Source organism: Carcharodon carcharias, chromosome 4 (assembly GCF_017639515.1).
Source record: "Carcharodon carcharias isolate sCarCar2 chromosome 4, sCarCar2.pri, whole genome shotgun sequence".
NCBI classification, from domain to species: Eukaryota; Metazoa; Chordata; class Chondrichthyes; order Lamniformes; family Lamnidae; genus Carcharodon; species Carcharodon carcharias.
This window is the reverse complement of record NC_054470.1, coordinates 196,347,755-196,366,430: the sequence shown is the minus strand read 5'-3', so window position 1 is coordinate 196,366,430 and position 18,676 is coordinate 196,347,755. Positions and strand designations below refer to the sequence as shown.

General features: G+C 45.0%; 1 protein-coding gene across 1 annotated transcript in view; it reads left to right on the top strand.

Moving 5' to 3' along the window:
• fbxo4 (F-box protein 4) overlaps positions 1 to 5,769 on the top strand; it is a 39,211-nt gene extending 33,442 nt beyond the window's left edge. The window contains exon 7 of the mRNA XM_041185251.1: positions 4,727 to 5,769. Within this exon, the coding sequence (XP_041041185.1) occupies positions 4,727 to 4,807 (81 nt within the window). The 3' untranslated portion in view covers positions 4,808 to 5,769. The remainder of the gene's footprint in view (positions 1 to 4,726) is intronic.
• The last annotated feature ends 12,907 nt before the right edge of the window (positions 5,770 to 18,676 follow it).

The window sequence follows — 18,676 nt, the reverse complement described above, 5'->3', positions numbered from 1 at the left end:
AATCCACAAACATTCACTCCCTCCACCACCGACGCACAGTAGCAGCAGTGTGTACCATCTACAAGATGCATTGCAGGAATTCACCAAGGCTCCTTAAACAGCACCTTCCAAACCCACGACTGCTACCATCTAGAAGGACAAGGGCAGCAGACACATGGGGAACACCACCACCTGGAAGTTCCCCTCCAAGTCACTCACCGTCCAGACTTGGAAATATATCACCGTTCCTTCACTGTCGCTGGGTTAAAATCCTGGAACTCCCTCCCTAACAGCACTGTGGGTGTACCAGAAAGAAGGAAATTCACTCCCACCTTAGGGATGGGCAATCAATGCTGGCCTTAACTGCAATACTCACATCCCAGAAATGAGTAAAAAAAAGTATCATAGAATCATAAGAGGTGTATAACACTGAAGGAGGCCATTCAACCGATCATGTCTGTGCTGGCTGAAAAGTGTTACCCAGACTGATCTCACTTTGCAGCTCTTGGTCTGTATCCCTGTAGGTTCTGAAACTTCAACTGCGTATCCGAGTATATTTTAAACATGATGAGGGTTTCTGCCTCTACCAACCTTTCAGGCAGAGAGTTCCAGATCTTCACTACCCTCTGGGTGAAAATATTATTCCTCAACTCCTCTCTCCTACCAATGATTCTAAATCTCGGCCTCTTGGTTATTGACTTATTGACAGGATTTTGCCCTTGGCGGGTGGACCCGGGAGTGGCTGCGGATCAGACCACACTGCCCGCGACCGGGCTCGGACTGCCATTTCACACTGGCCGGCCAATTAACAAGAGGATTTAATGAATGATATAAACATGTCCCCACATGTGACTCAGCCACATGAAGAGGGACATGTTAAAAACAAAGTGGAAAATTTCACCTGTGGAAACCTCATCCCGGCCGTGGATGAGGTTTCATAAAAATGCAAAAGCTGCCTGGCCTATCCACCCGCCCACCAATCAAACGGTTGGATGGGCAGTGAAAAATACAACTTAATTAATTACTTAAGGGCCTTAATAGGCCTCTTAATTGTCAGCGGGCGCACTGCCAACTCTTGCGCTTGCCTGCTGACCGAACCATCAGGAGAGTGCGCAATGATATAGGGTTATCATCACATGTGATTATACGCCCCATCAGTTCAGGCACGTGTCCACCTGACAAACATAAAATTCTGCCCATGGTCTTTCCTGTCCACTTTATCTAAGTCCCTTACATTTTGATACACCTCAATTAGTTCTCCCCCAAAGGAAACAGCCCCAGCCTATCCAATCTTTCCTCACAATTAAACTCTCCACTCCTGGTACCGTCCTCTGTAATTCTCTGCACCCAATCACATCCTTCCTGTAATGTAGTGACCAGAAATGCACACAGTACTCCAGCTGTGGTCTAAGTAATGTTTTATACAGTTCCCTGTATAACCTCCCTGCTCTTATATTCTGTGCCTCGGCTAATAAAGGCAAGTATCCCAAATGCCTTCTTAACCACCTTATCTACCTGTCCTGTCACCTTCGGGGACCTGTGGACATGTACTCCAAGGTCCCTCTGTTCTTCTACACTCCTCAGCATGCTACCCTTTATTGTCTATTCCTTTGCCTTGTTCGCCTTCCCCAAATCCATCACTTCACACTTCTCCAGATTGATCCATTTGCCACTGTTCTGTCCATCTGACCAGTCCATTGATATCTCTGTGCAGACTGCAGCTTTCTTCCTCACCATCAACAATACAGTCAATTTTGTATCATTTGCAAACTTCTTAATCATGCCCCCTACATGTAAGTCTAAATCTATGATAAATATCACAAACCACAGGGAATCCAGTGCTGAGCAGCGTGGAACTCCACTGAGGAGAGTCTTCCAGTTACATAAACACTCCACCATTATCCTTTGCCTCCTGCCACTGAGCCAATTTTAGGTCCAACTTTGCCACTTCCCATTGGATTCTCTCGGCTTTTACCTCTTTGACTAGTCTGGCATGTGGGACTTTGTCAAAATTTTTGCTAAAATCCATGTTTTCAAATCCTTGTTATCTGTTCAAAAAACTCAATTAAGTTGATCAGTTACAGCATTCCCTTAACAAATCTTTGCTGAATAATGTCTTTGATAAATAGCCGCCTTTGTAAATGATGATAAATACTGCCACTCAAAATATGTTCTAAGAACTTTCCAACCACTGAGGTTAGACTGACTGCCCTGTGATTTCTCAGTCTATTCCATTCTCCCTATTTAAACAATGTTTTTTGTCCTCCAGTTCTCCAGCCAGAGAGAATTGGAAAATGATGGTCAGAGCCTCTGCTATTTCCTCGCTTGCTTCTCCTGGGATACATATCATCTGGGCCTGGGAATTTATCTCCTTTTAATGGTGTTAACCCCCTTAAATATTTTTCCTCTGTTATGATCCGAGCTGAGGTTACTCCTGGACAAGCCAGATCCCAGGGTGGAGCCCAGCTTGATAGATCCTAACTTTTATTTGTTTGTTTAGATACCTGGAGAGTAGCTAATGAACAGAGTCACAGGATTCAGCTGATGGACTTTTAACATAAGAATAAAACATTTATTCAATAAGAAAAGATGAACTATATTACAATACTCCTTCACCCACAACTATACCTTTACAGATATATACAGATTTGTAAGGATAACACAAGTTACAAAAGCTATCTTATACTCTAATGTTCACAGTAAGTACACAGTCCATGTAAACCTATGGCACCCTGTGGTCAGGTACACCACACCTCTGAAACCAAGTGGCAGATGCCACCCCAACCAGATCCATGGATCTCTCCTTAGCCACCCCACCCCCAGACGCTTGTCACACTGTGAGCCAACCGGCCTCACTGAATTCCATCTTTCACACGAGGGATTCCAATCTCCTCTCTCCAGGACCTCGCCTTGGAAGCTTCTCCCAAACCAACGCTTTCTCTCAGACGCCTTCCACAAGGGTTCACCCCCAGGGTTTCAAACTCCCCTTCTGATGTTCCTCTTCCCTGGGTCACCACATGCACTCAAGCTGCCTTCCATGCACTCTCTCCCACCAGCTCAGCCTTAACAGTAAGTACACCACTGCTTCATATGCCCATAGCAAATTGTCTCTTTGAACCTTCTTGCTTTTTGCAAGCTGTTCGCACTTTAAATCTGAAGCTTGGAGCCTTTCTCTCTGCCCTTCACCCTTAACTTCATTTAGTAGGACCTTTTTCCAGGTTCCTGTCCTTCCTTTAACTAGAAGAGCCTCTTTGGGCTTTCTCTCCTTCCACTCTCCTGGATTATTGGGGTTTTTCTTTAGCTTGGGGCCTTTTTGTTCTTCTGGGGAAATCTGCAGTTCCCTCTCCCGGTGTCCAGTGTCTCTAGGGTCCTGGCTTCAACTGAACTTAAAACTGCTGTTTCTTTGCAGGTCTGGCTGCTCTTCTCCACCGATGCTGCCAGACCTGCTGAGTTTTTCCAGGTAATTCTGTTTTTGTTTTGGATTTCCAGCATCCGCAGTTTTTTGTTTTTATATCTGCTGTTTCTTTAGTTCTGTGTGTGCGTCTGTGGGAGGAACCTGCTTATCTGGACCCTGTTGCTAGGCAACAGCACGATTCTTTCTACTCTTGTGTGTTTACTTTCACTTTATAGGGGTCCTATACTTCTCATTTTAAAAGGCTGCTTGTATTTCTAGTGAAACTAAAACTCTATTTGACCTTTCTTAACACACAGATACAGGAATACAAGTCAAACTTAAGCTTTAACGCTAAAACTCATTCCTAATACATACAAATATAAATATAGCTTACTTAAACTATCTCTATTTCCTAACATCCTCCCTCAGTGGGTTTATCCCATCCAATATTTCATGCTCTTTCTCCTTAACTATAATGTCTGCACTGTCCCCCTTTTTGTGAAAATAGAGACAAAATATTAGTTAAGAATTGTGTCCTTGTTTTCCCGTCTCCACGCACACAGGTGGTTTCTAATGGGTCCTACTCCACACTTATCCTCTTGTACTTTATTAAAAAATTTGGGCCTGGATTTTGTGTTTGTCAGGTGCACGCGATCAGTGGGCCTGGGAATGGATGGGAAAGGGCCCCCCTGACTGCGATTTCATGCTGGCAAATTAACAACCAGTCAGTGTGAAGCGCACACTGAAAAACTCAGCGCTACCAGGGTGGGGGTGGGAAGAGGCCAGGCGCCGATGTCACCGTGGGTGCTGGTGAGCGCTTCCACTGAGGTCCCTGAAGACAGACCACAGGGAAGAGCGCCCTGCACCAGCTCCTCATAGTCCTCAACTCCCAGATCTTTCTTTCTATTTTAAATCCTAACGGAGATTTCATCCTGCCCTTGGATGAGGTTTCATCAATAGTGGCCGATTGGCCAGCCGTAAGGTTGGACAGACCATGAATTGCGACATTAATTGGTGCTTCCTTGATTTTGTCTGTCAATATCTTTGGTTTCCTAATTTCATTTTTTTAACTTAACCCCTTCACTATCTGTGCTCCTCCCAGCTTCCTGCAGCATTGAGTTCTGAGCATTTGCCTTTTCCCACCCTGTATGCTCCTTGACACCCAGTGGCTCCAGATCTAAGGCTCCCGTCCTTTTTCTCAGTAAGAACTCATTTGTTTTGAACCCTCATCCTTGAATGCCTCCCACTACTCTGACACCACTAAAGCCCCAAATAATTCAGCCTGTTAACATGTTTGCTGAGTGTATCTTTGTGCTCGGTGAGTGTGGACTAACTGTTTGTCTATTCGATTAGGCACATGACACTGACGCACAGTCTCTTGGCGGGTTTCTCCAGGGCATTGGATGGATTCTTCGGGAAGTTGGGAGATTGTGAACCACCAGCTGAGACCTGGCGGAGCAGGGGCCCATCATTTGGGAAATGGTGTTAGCTAACCTGAAACCCCACTTCCACCAGGATAAATTGCTTGTGGTACCCCCATTGTATTCCAAAGAAGTGACTGAATACTACCAAAGGTGAATACCGCTTCCCTGATGTACTGGTCATCAATCAATCTTTTTATCTACGTTGATTTTCCTCCTGAACTGCATTCTGAAGTAGTACAGAGAAATATTCCTGGTGGGTTTTTTGCTGCCATTTTGTTCTGTTCCTTTGGGCAGTATTTATTTGCAGGGTGATGCTAATATAATGCATTCTATGGCATTAATAGGTAGCTCCATGCTGTGGAGGGCCACAGGCCTGATTTCCATTTCCCTCATTTCCCACACTGATGCGAGACTTTGGGTGGAGGTCAGACATCTTTAACTCAGGACACAGCAAATTTGGGAAGAGTGCAAGTACCTTGGCCCCCAGGAGAGTGCCTTTGTCCACACAGCTATGGAGTGGAATAGAGGAATTCAGAAACTCAAGAGAGGGCTCTGCATTTTAACTGTGCTGCGGTACTCCTTTGAGGAAGAGGTCAGTGGGTAGCAGCCCTGCCCTTAAACCAGAATCTCTGGGTTCAAGCCCCATCCCAGGACACGATGGTCCAGGAGGGTGACAGAGGTTGTGTTGAACCCTTCCAACACACGCCAGTGGCAGGTGGTAAGAGTGGGAGGGATTCCTGCTCAACCATGTGATGGAAAGAATGTTGGAGCCTCCACCATCACTATCCATAGCTCTAGACTACAACATGCACGTGCACGTTGCCTTAGCAACTCAGACTCCCTGAGTGATCTGTAACACAACACCTCTATTCCTTTCAGTCAGCAGGAATTCACACTGTCTTCAGGATCTACTCTTTCTTTAATTTACACAGTGAAATATGTCTTCAATAAAATGAACTGTGGGATAAAAAAGCCTCTTCAATCTTCCTTCCGCTGTTTTTAATATTTGATATTCTTGTGATATTTGTGTTTATTGACCAGTGGCTGAGAGAACAAGAATTGGGTCTTGTTTTCTCCCTGTGCCAAGTCTCTTCCCTCCTCGCTGCTAAATGTTCCCTTCTCCTCTTTGCCCATCCCCTCCCCACACTCTCTGTATCCGGCTTCCTGCGCTGTGCCCAGCTCCCTTTCACTGCTTTCAGGATTAGAATTGGTATAACCTGCCTGGCAAATCTGGTTGAATTTTTTTTTTTTGAAGTGATGAGCAGGGGAGTCTCTGTGGAGGTTATTAACATGGTCTTCGGGAAGACATTTGATAAAGTCCCTCGACAGATAGCGTTAGCAAGGCTAAGGTTGCAGTGCATGGAATTCAAAGAAAATTATTTACCTGTTCAGGAAACTGGCTGGATTTCACCCTAGAGGTGGGTAGTGGGAGTCAGGAGATTTCCTGGCTTGGTACACCCACTGCGGGAGAAGGTGCCTCCAGAGGGGGGATTTTCATTCCAGAGGGCAGGAGCAGGTACATGTGGGAATCGCACCCACCACCCTCGGAGAGAGTTTGGAGGCAGGCACTGGGGCTGTTGGGTGCTGAGGCTGGCTTTGCTCCCACTGTAATAAAATCAACAAAACAGAACAGTCACCTGGCCCTCACACCACACATCACCTCATGCCCCACAAACTCCCCATGCCCCTCCATGCCAACCTATGCCCCTCTACTCACCACCGCCCCAACTTCAGGCCCTTCATACACTCTGTTACTGTAAGATTCCTTGTTACTTTACAATGTCATGTGTGAAAAAGCTTTTAAAAAAAAGTCACTCATTCATAACTTTCTTTTAAAAACTGCTTTTGCTGCAGCCTTGCAGAAGTGTCAATTGACCAGACATTTAAAATATCAATAGCAGAATCTGCAAGCACTTGAAATCTCTTTATCTTGTGTAAATAAACATGAGCAATTGAGAAATAGATCTAAGAGGCAAAGCCATAAATCAAGCAATGTTTTCCATTGGGCACAGCTATTTCAACAGACTAATGCATGTCTGGGCTCTCTCGATGGAGGAATTGAGTCCCAGGTGCCATTTTTACAGGTCCACAAAGTCCCCCCAACTCTGCAAACCAATCCAGCCCACAGAGTAGGGGTAATGGGCAGGAACTAACTAGTGATGGCCCACAAGAATCATCATGGCACAGTGGTATACTCACTGGACTAGTGATCGAGAGACCCAGGGTCATGCCCTGGAGACCCTGGTTTGAATCCTGCCACAGCAGAGGGTGAAACTTGAATTGGATAAAAATTCAACTAGAAGCATCACCAAGCATACCTAATAATGAGGTAAAGCTATAACACAGGATTACTTGCGTGCCAAATAGCATAAGCAGCAAGTGATAGACAGAGCTAAGTGATCCCACAACCAACGGATCAGATCTAACCTCTGCAGTCCTGCCACATCCAGTTGTGAATGATGGTAGACAATTAAAAAACTCATTGGGGGAGGAGGCTCCACAAATATCCCCATCCTCAATGATGGAGGAGCCCAGCACATCAGTGCAAAAGATGAGGCTGAAGAATTTGCTATAATCTTCAGCCAGAAGTGCTGAGTGGATGATCTATCTCAGCCTCCTTTGGAGGTCCCCAGTATCACAGATGCCAGTTTTCAGCCAATTCGATTCCCTCCACATGATATCAAGAAATGATTGAAGGCACTGGATACTGCAAAGTCACTATGGACCCTGACAATATTCCAGTACTGAAGACTTGTGCTCCAGAACTTGTTGTGCCCCTAGCCAAGCTGTTCCAGTACAGCTACAACACTGACATCTACCCGGCTATGTGGAAAATTGTCCAGGTATGTCCTGTACAGAAAAATCAGGACAAATCCAACCCGGCCAATTACCGCCCCATCAGTCTACTCTCCATCATCGGTAAAGTAATGGAAGGAGTCATCAACAATGCTATCAAACAGCACTTGCTTAGCAATAACCTGCTCACTGAAGCCCAGTTTGGGTTCCGCCAGGGCCACTCAGCTCCTGATCTTATTACAGCCTTGGTTCAAACATGGACAAAAGAGTTGAACTCCCGAGGTGAGGTGAGAGTGACTGCCCTTTGACCGAGTGTGGCATCAAGGAGCCCGGGCAAAACTGGAGTCAATGGGAATCAGGGGGAAAACTCTCTGCTTGTTGGAATCATTCCTAGCACAAAGGAAGATGGTTGTGGTTGTTGGAGGTCAGTCATCTCAACTTCAGGTCATCACTGCAGGAGTTCCTCAGGGTAGTGTCCTCGGCCCATCTTCAGCTGCTTCATCAATGACATGACCCTCCATCCATCATAAGGTCAGAAGTGGGGATGTTCACTGATGATTGCACAATGTTCACATTCACACCACACAAGTGTCAGGCAATGACTATCTCCTGTAAGAGAGAATCTAACCACTGCTGCTTCACATTTGATGGCATTACCATCACTGAATCCCCCACTATCAACATCCTGAGGGTCACTATTGACCAGAAACTGAACTGGACTCGCCATATAAATACTGTGGCTACAAGAGCAGATCAGAGGCTAGGAATCGTGTGATGAGTAACCCACCTCCTGACTCCCCAAAGCCTGTCCACCATCTACAAGGCACAAGTCAGGAGTGTGATGGAATACTCCCCACTTGCCTGGATGAGTGCAGCTCCAACACTCAAGAAGCTTGACACCATCCAGGACAAAGCAGCCCACTTGATTGGCACCCCATCCACAAACATTCACTCCCTCCACCACTGACGCACAGTAGCAGCAGTGTGTACACCATCTACAAGATGTACTGCAGGAATTCACCAAGGCTCCTTTGTCAGCACCTTCCAAACCCACAACCATCTTCGTCTAGAAGGACAAGGGCAGCAGATAGATGGGAAACCACTGTCAGGAAGTTCCCCTCCAAGTCACCCACCATCCGTACTTGGAAATATAACGCCATTCCTTCACTGTCGCTGGGTCAAAATCCTGGAACTCCCTCCCTAACAGCACTGTGGGTGTACCTACACCACATGACTGCAGTGGTTCCAGAAGGCAGCTCACCACCACCTTCTCAAGGCCAATTAGGGATGGGCAATAAATGCTGGCCCAGCCAGTGAAGCCCACATCCTGTGAATGAATTAAAACAAAACACTTTTGATAATGGAACAGAGAGTCAGATTTCCAAATTTCCTGATGACACAAATGTAGGCTGGATATTGTGAACAGTGTAGGTGGAATTGTAAGATTAAAGTGATATTGATGGATTAATTGAATGGGCCCAACTGCAGCAAATGGATGGTAAAGGTAAGACCATCCACTTTAGATTTGAACAGGATAGAACGTGGTGGAGCTCCATAGAGGCTTGCAGTCCAGAAACACCAACCATTAAAATGTCATAAACAGGTACAGAAAATAATCAAAAAGGGTCATGGAGTACTGACTTGTTTGACCAGAGTACAAGTGGGCAGATATCATTCTTCAGATAAGCTTGGCCATGGTTAGACGATACCTGGAGCAGTTCCGGGCACCACACCTTCAGAAGTTTTTAATGAGGTAACAGTGAGGGCTGATGAGGATCAGATGGTTGATGTGGTTACAATTGAACTTAACAAAGGGCATTTGATAATGTGTCACATGACAGGCTTGTCAGCAAAGTTAAAGGCCATGGAATCAAAGGGACAGTGGCGGCGTAGGTATGAAATGGTCTGAGTGACAGGAAAAAGGTGTAGCGAACAGTTGTGTTTTGAGCTGGAGGAGCGTATATAGTGGGATTCCTCAGGGGTCAGTATTGGGAGCCCTGCTTTTCTTGATATATATTAATGACTTGGACTTGGCTGTACTGGGCACAGTTTCAAAATTAGCGAATGATACAAAACTGGGAAATATTGTGAACTGTGGGCAGGATAATGATAGACTTTAAAAAGACAGAGACAGGCTGGTGGAATGGGCAGAGAAGTGGCAGATGAAGTTCAACGCCGAGAAATGTGAAGTGATTCATTTGGGTAGGAAGAAGGTGGAGAGACGATATAAAATAAAGGGTATAATTTTAACGGGGGTGCAGGAGCAGAGGGACCCAGTGTATACGTGCATAAATCATCCAAGGTGGCAGGACAGGTTGAGAAGGTGGTTAAAAAGGAATGCAGGATCCTGGTCTTTATAAATAGAGCCATTAAAGACAAAAACAGGGAGGTTATGTTGAATTGTATGAAACACTAGTCTGGCCTTGGCTGGAGTATTGTGTCCAGTTCTGGGCACCGCACTTTAGGAAGAATGTGAAGGCATTGGAGACGGTGCAGAATTCATGAGGATGGTTCCAGGGATGAGGAACCTCAGTTATGAAGTTAGATTGGAGAAGTTGGGACTGTTTTCCTAAGAGAAGAGAAGGTTGAGAGGAGATTTGATAGAGGTGCTCAAAATCACAAGGGGGCTGGACAGAGTAGATAGGGACAGATTGCTCCCATTGGTGGAAGGATCGAGAACCAAAGAACACAGATTTAAGGTGATTGACAAAAGAAGCAATGGAGACATCAGGAGAAACTTTTTCAAACAGCGAGTGTACGGCCTGAGAGTGTGGTGGAGGCAGGGCCAATCGAGGCTTTCAAAAAAGAATTGGCGTTATCTGAAGAGGAAAATATCTGCAGGGCTACAGAGAAAAAGTGGGTTAGTGGGAAGAGGTCAATTGCTCTGGCAGAGAACCGGCACAAGCATGATGGGCTGAATGGCCTCATTCTGTGCTACAAGCATTCTCTGATTCTAGATTGAGAAAGCCTATTTCTGCTTGTTGGTGAGTTTATGCCAGGGATACAGTGTAAAAATAAGACCTTTCAGGAATGAGATTCGGGAAGTTTTGTCCCATAGTGGCGAATGTTTGAAACTCTTACACAAGCAGCAATGGATGACAGATCAGTTGTTAATTTTAAAATTTAGATTGGCTGATTTTTGTGAGCTGATGGTACTATGGATATGGGACAAGGTTGGGCTTGTGGAGTTAGGTTGCACATCAGCCATGATCTCATTGAATGGCAGAACAGGCTCGAGGGACGAAATGGCCTCCTTCTGTTCCTGTGTTCTTGTGCCTAGTACAGTTAATGTGGCTAGTAGTATGGTGTAATCACTGGACTAGTAATGTGGGGTAATGCTCTAGGCATCTGGGTTCAAATCCCATCACAACAGATGGTAAAATTTGGATTCAGTAAAAATCTGGAATATAAAGTCTAATGATGACCATGAAACCATTGTCGATTGTTGTAAAAACCCAAATGGGTCACTAATGTCCCTTTAGGGAAGGAAATCTGTCATCCTTGCCTGGTCTGTCCTACATGTAACTTCAGACCCACAGCAATGTGGTTGACACTCAAATGACCTCTGAATAAGGGCAATTAGGGATGGGCAATAAATGCTGACCTGGCCAGTGACACCCACATCCAATAAATAAAAAAAGCTGTGTTTGAAATGTTCACCCCTCCGTTTTCTCTGTAATATCCGGTTGGACTGATTGAGTCTTTCATGCAGATGAATGGATTGTGTTATCGGTTCCTGTTTACCTGAGAGAGAACAGAAAAACAGGAAGAGCAAAGAAGGGGGGTAACTGAGAGAAGGGATCCCTTGGAAGTACTGTACCATTATCTGATTGGAGGAGGCAACTTTTAGACACAGGGCCTCTATTTTCAGAGGCTATTGACACTGCCAGTATGTGTCAGAAATTCAGTGGAGTGTCCGAAACTCTCAACTTCTGATTTTTCCGTCAGTTTTTTGGGTTGATTTTTGGACACTGACAGGTGACCCGCTCATTACAATTGCTTTCACAGCCCGTGTGTGTGGTTCACAGATCGCGGGCTTTACTGACCTTTTAACCTCCTGAGAGAAAGAATTGCAACTCCCCTTTGTCCAAACTGTAACTGAAACAAACCTCTAGAACATTGGATGCGATTTCACCTTCCCCATCCTTAACTGTTGGCATGAAAATTGCGTAAAACCTATCATATTCCACCTGAGCTCCCATTATCCTTCACTTTTCCCCATTTACTGGAGTCTGTGCCAGATTCCCACTACTCCAGTCCAGTACACCAGTTAATGAGGTGACACCATATTCGACTTCCCTTGTTACAGAGACAGAACCAGGGGCTTCTTTATCCTGAGGGAGGGGAGAGAGGAGAATTTGAATCATATAAATTCAAAACATCATTTTTTGATGGAACGACAAAACTGGGTACAACTTGCAAACTTGAGAAGTTTTTCATTTTGATAGAAAGAGCGCGGAGAGACAATATAAAATAAAGGGTACAATTCGAAAGGTGATACAGGAGCAGAGGGACCTGGGTGTATATGTGGATAAACCATTGAAGGTGGGAGGGCAGGTTGAGAGAGCGGGTAATAAATCATACAGTATCCTGGGCTTTATTAATAGGGGCATAGAGTACAAGAGCAAGGAGGTTATGTTAAACTTGTATAAAACACTTGTTCAACCTCAGCTGGAGTATTGTGTCCAGTTCTGCACACCACATTTTAGGAAGGAAGTTAAGGCGATGGAGAGAGTGCGGAAAAGATTCATGAGAATGGTTCCAGGGATGAGGAACTTCAGTTATGAAGTTAGATTGGAGAAGTTGGGACTGTTTTCCTTCGAGAAGAGAATGTTGAAGAGAGATTTAACAGGTGTTCAAAATTCATGAGGAGTCTGGACAGAGTGGTCAGGGAGAAATTGTTCCCATTGGTGGAAGGATCGAGAACCAGGGGGCACAGATTTAAGGTAATTGGCAAAAGAAGCAATGCAGACAGGAGGAGAAAGTTTTCCACACAGCGAGTGGTTAGGATCTGGAATGTATGTCCTGAGAATGTGGGGGAGGCAGGGCCAATCGAGGCTTTGAAGAGATAATTAGAGTGTTATCTGTAAAGGAAGAATAGGCAGGGTGACAGGGAGAAGGTGGGAGAATGGCACTAGGTGAGTTGCTCATTCGAAGAGCTGGCACAGACATGATGGGCTGAATGGCCTCCTTCTGCGCTGTAACAGTTGTGTGAAATGTTTGGAGAAGTATGAATTGTGTGTTATGACCATGTTAGGCCACATGATGGTGATGTGAGATTTAATGTGAAGCAACTGGTTTCAGTAAAATCAGCAGAGGAACGAAACAACAACTCTCAACTGGGGAATCTGAGTGACTCCCAACTCTGCACCATTTTGAATTATGAGGAACTGAGTTTCACGCAACAGTTGTATGTTTTGTTGCTGTCTATATATAAAAACCACAGTGCAAACAATTAATAACGCCGCTCGGAATGGGCATGCGCCTTATCCAAAATGGAGCCCTGATTTCAGAAAACCCACCCCAGACATTTTCACCGGGTTGGGGGGGGTGGGTGGTGGGTGATGGGTTGTACTTTCGACACGCTCAGGTCACAGGGACAGGGGCACCCTGACAACCGGCAGCTGCCTTGGGTCAGTTGTGATTTGCATCACCCAGGTTTCTGAAACAGAACTTGTGGACTTCACACTTTTCAAGAGAAGGTCCAAACTTACTGGAGCTCTTTAGGGAGCTCAGGTACCCTCTTGGAGAGCATTAAATACATTAAGCAAGTGCCACAGAACTTCAACAAATTCAATCAGAGTGTGCCTGCTTGTGTGTGTGTTTGTGTGTGTGTGTGCGCGTATATGTGTGTCTGTGCATGTGTGAGAGTATGCTTGAGTATCTGCCTGTGCCTGTGCGTGAGTATGTGTGTCTGTGTGTCTGTGTGTGTGTGTGTTGGAGTTTGTGAATGTTTGTGTGTATGCGAGTGAGAGTGTGTGTCTGAGAGAGAGTGTCTGTGTTTGTGAGTGTGTTCTATGTCTATGTGTGTGTCTATAAGTGCTTGTATGACTGTGTGTGTGTATTTGTGTATGTTCTGTGTTTGTGAATGTGTTGTGTGTTTGTGTGTTTGTGAGTGTGTGTGTGAGCATTTGTGTTTGTGAGCGTGTGTATGAATGCATGTGTGTTTGTGTATTTTTGTGTTTTTGAGTGTGTGCATGTGTGAATGTTTGTGTGACTGTGTGTGAGTATGTGTGTGTATGTATGTTTGTATGTGTGTTTGAATTTGAGTGTTTGTGTGTGAGTGTGTGTGACTGTGTGTGTGTGCGAGAGAGAGTGTGTGTGTTTGTGGGTATGTTCTATGTCTACGCATGTGTCTATGAGTGCTTGTGTGAGCGTGTGTGTTTTTGTGTGTATGTTCTGTGTTTGTCAGTGTGTTTTTGTGAATGAGTTTGTGAGTGTGTGTGTGTGTTTGTTTGTTTGTTTGTGGGTGTGAATGTGTGTGTGTGCATGCGTGTTTGTGTGTGTGTGTGTACATCTGTGTGTTTGTGAGTATATGTGCGTGTGTGAGCATTTGTGTCTGTGAGTGTGTTTGTGCATGTGTAAGCATTTGTGTCAGTATGTGTGTGCATGTGTGTGTTTGTGTGCGTGAGCGTTTGTGAGTGTGTTAGTGTGTGTGTGTTTTTGAGTGTTTGTGTTTGTGTGTGTGAGTGTGTGTATTTGTGTTTGTGAGTGTCTGTATGTGTGTGTGAGCATTTGTGGCTGTGAGTGTGTTTGTGTGTGTGTAAGCATTTGTGTCAGTATGTGTGTGCATGTGTGTGTTTGTGTGTGTGAGCATTTGTGTTTGTGAGCGTGTGTGTGAATGCATGTGTGTTTATGAGTGTGTGCATGTGTTTTTGAGTGTGTGCATGTGTTTGTGTGTGAATGTTTGTGTGTGTCTGTGTGTAAGTATATGTGTGTGTATGTTTGTATGTGTGTTGGAATTTGAATGTTTGTGTGTGTGACTGTGTGTGAGTGAATGTGTGATAGAGAGATTGTCTGTGTTTGAGTATGTTCTATGTCTACATGTGTGTCCTTGAGTGCTTGTGTGAGCGTGTGTGTATGTTCTATGTTTGTGAGTGTTTTTGTGAGTGTGTTTGTGACTGTGTGTGTCTGTGAGTGTGTGTGTGTGTGTCCCTGTGAGTACTTGTGTGAGCATATGTTTTTGAGTGTTTGTTTGTGTGTGTGTTTTTTGTGAAAATAGATGTTTTGTTTATATTTTTGGGATTATGGTGGTATTCTGTAAAGAAGAGTGTGCGTGCATGTGTATACCCATGACTGATTAATCTGGGGGAAGGTTGATAGAAATAGCTCATCTATGGGAACTGAGAGATGAAAAGTAAATGCATGCATTTGTAATGAGAGGCTATGGTGAATTTGGAATTACAAGTAAATAGGTTGGGTTTTAAGATTTGCATTAGGTGATAGGTGAGGATTTGACCTTTCAGCTGCTAAATTTCAAAGGGAGTTTAAGGGACTTTTATAACATACAAATATTTCACAAGCAAACAAGGGAAGGTTATTAAATTTTATTTGACCCGAAAGGGGAGGCAATAGGGAAATATGAAAGATTTTTATGTTTTTGAGAGGTTGAGTTCAAAGAGGTGCTAAAGGAGTCTGGGATGAAAGGGGAAAGGGATATTTAAGGAAAGATGTTGAGTTGTTGGCTGTGTGGGGAGATGTCCTGAGGCCAACTCTGCGCTGAGAAAGGTTGTGAATTTGAAGCAACCATCCAGTTTCAAGCCAGAAAGGTCCTTGTTTTAAGAAAGCAGTCTGTTTCTGAACTTCCTTCAGTTCCACAGCAGAATGGAAGACAGTGAGAAGTCATGTGGAATACTTTATTAAAATAGCAGCAGTTTTTTCCTTAGGTAATATTATTGGATTTTTATGGTTAAAAATTTATAAGGGAGCTGCTGACAAGTAGTTTACTTGTGTGCTCTGACAAAGCGTGTGTTTTTGAGGGGAATGTTTTGCAAGAGTGTTTCAATTGTGTAATTTTAATCTTGGTGTGTTTAAGTTTTTTTCACTTCTTGTTAACACATCATTTAATTTTAAAATCCTAAAAGTGTTATTGGGATTCCATGCTTCTGGGATCGGTAGATTCCCCTTGTTTTCAAAATACAAAAAAAAGTGATGACCAGTAAGACGAGTTAAGAGCTGACCAGTTTGGAGAAGAGTCATATCGGATTCGAAACGTTAACTCTGTTTCTCTCCCCACAGATTCTGCCAGACCTGCTGCATTTTTCCAGCATTTTCTATTTTTATTTCAGATTTCCAGCATTCACAGTATTTTGCTTTCATTCCCTCAAGTACAGGGGCTATTAACTACACCCATGTCACCATATGAACACCAACTCATCAACCTGTTCACCATCTACAAGGCACAAGTCAGGAGTGTGATGGAATACTCCCCACTTGCCTGGATGAATGCAGCTCCCACAACACTCAAGAAGCTTGACACCATCCAGGACAAAGCAGCTCATTTGATTGGCACCACATCCACAAACATTCACTCCCTCCGCCTCTGTCACACATTAGCAGCAGTGTGTACCATCTACAAGATGCACTGCAGGAACTCACCAAGGCTCCTTAGACAGTATCTTCCAAAACCATGACCACTACCATCCAGAAGGACAAGGGCAGCAGATAGATGGGAACACCACCACCTGGAAGTTCCCCTCCAAGTCAATCACCATCCTGACTTGGAAATATATCGCCGTTCCTTCACTGTCGCTGGGTCAAAATCCTGGAACTCCCTCCCTAACAGCACTGCGGCTGTACCTACACCACATGGACTGCAGCAGTTCAAGAAGGCAGCTCACCACTTTCTCAAAGGCAATTAGGAATGGGCAATAAAAGCTGGCCCAGCCAGCGACACCCATATCCCATGAATGAATAAAAAAAACCATAATAAACTTTTCACATGAAATCCTTAGGGAAATGTCCAACCTAAACAAGTGAGAAAACTAGCAGCACAGACAGATAGTCAGCACCATCCTCATACCTGAAACTAGCAGCGCAGACAGAAAGTCAGCACCACCCTCATACCTGAAACTAGCAGCACAGACAGATAGTCAGCACCATCCTCATACCTGAAACTAGCAGCATAGACAGAAAGTCAGCACCATCCTCATACCTGAAACTAGCAGCATAGACAGATAGTCAGCACCATCCTCATACCTGAAACTAGCAGCACAGACAGAAAGTCAGCACCATCCTCATACCTGAAACTAGCAGCATAGACAGAAAGTCAGCACCATCCTCATACCTGAAACTAGCAGCACAGACAGATAGTCAGCACCATCCTCATACCTGAAACTAGCAGCACAGACAGATAGTCAGCACCATCCTCATACCTGAAATTAGCAGCATAGACAGATAGTCAGCACCATCCTCATACCTGAAACTAGCAGCACAGACAGAAAGTCAGCACCGTCCTCATACCTGAAACTAGCAGCACAGACAGATAGTCAGCACCATCCTCATACCTGAAACTAGCAGCATAGACAGATAGTCAGCACCATCCTCATACCTGAAACTAGCAGCACAGACAGAAAGTCAGCACCATCCTCATACCTGAAACTAGCAGCACAGACAGAAAGTCAGCACCATCCTCATACCTGAAACTAGGATCATCAGAACCCTTGGCCTCAACATACTGAACAAATAGACCTCGAGAAGTCCTTCACCAGTTGGACCCTGCACGTGTATGTTTGTGGCTGCTAATGGTCTGGCACAGACGTCATCCTGTGCCCACTCACAGCATGCCCACCGCGCTGAGAGTGCCAATAAGAAGCAGCACTTTACATTCAATCCCTACAGGTATGATTGGATGTACTAACAGTACTGCAGCTAATGCACATTCTGCAGACTGGGGCCACAACTGTGTTCAAACAACTCTTTTAGCTACATTCCAAATTATTCATTCACCACAGGCATCCAGTGTCAACAGCGCGACATCTTCAACATGCAATGCTGCCAGACCCCTCGGCTCCCTTAGAAACTACAGCCTTTACCAGCTAGGAGACAAAGGCTGCAGTGTGGAAACAGCCCAGGCATCATTCCCTGGAGAATACATGGACATTGACATGCAGAGAGCTTCCAAGAAGTGAGGGTTTAGCACTCGCGTGTGGATAACTGCTTTCAACATGAATGAAGCACGTGATCATTGAGGCTGCTTACACTGTGGGAGTATGCTCTAATATACACCATTGCCTTTAATCATAATTGTGCTGCCCTTATCATGCAACCCTTCCTTTGCATTCCCTCACATACCAACATCCCCTTGTGCTCAGTAAACTAACAGCGTCACCACCACCATGTTCCACAACCTTTAGCACCTGCTACAGGTGATTCTCCATTCCCGATAACCAGGCAGACAGGCACCCTGGTTAACTCCATGGCCGTCTCCTCCATCCTCCTGATCACCCAGAGCCTCACGGACCCAGCCCCTAGTCTGGGCCGTACCCCGGCATCATGGGCCCTCTTCCTGCAGGTACAATATAAAGTGTGATGTTAGCCTAATATATAATGCCACCATCTCCTGAATGAGGCAGTGCATCACAATGTACATCCCCATCTTTACTGTGTACCCTGACAGGAGCAGCTCAGACACACAAGCCTCCCTGCTATAGGAGGGGTATTTGCTAAGTTTCCTGCTATATAGATGCAGCATTCAAATGTCAACCATCATTTGGGGACATCTGTGTGCTTGTGCTCACCGTGTCGAGCCTCTTCCTGCACTGAATCCAAAATCTGCCGTGGAGTCCTGCTGTGCTCACTGAGAGGCTACCTCCTACCATGTCCTCTTGGTCAGTGTGGGCTGGATCCACTGCACACTGGGGTCTCAGAGCTGCAGTGCCCCTGGACATATCCAACCAGGGTCTGTAGACTCTGGTCACTGGAGCAGGGCCCAGCCCCTCCTGTTCCTTCCCCACTTACCCATCTTTCAGACATCCTGGCATGAGGAATGGAAAAAGAAGGGGCAGGTAGTTTCCAGATTCGAATAGTCTTACACACACACACATACACACGTCTGTTTACAGATAGGGCAGAATTTTGCACT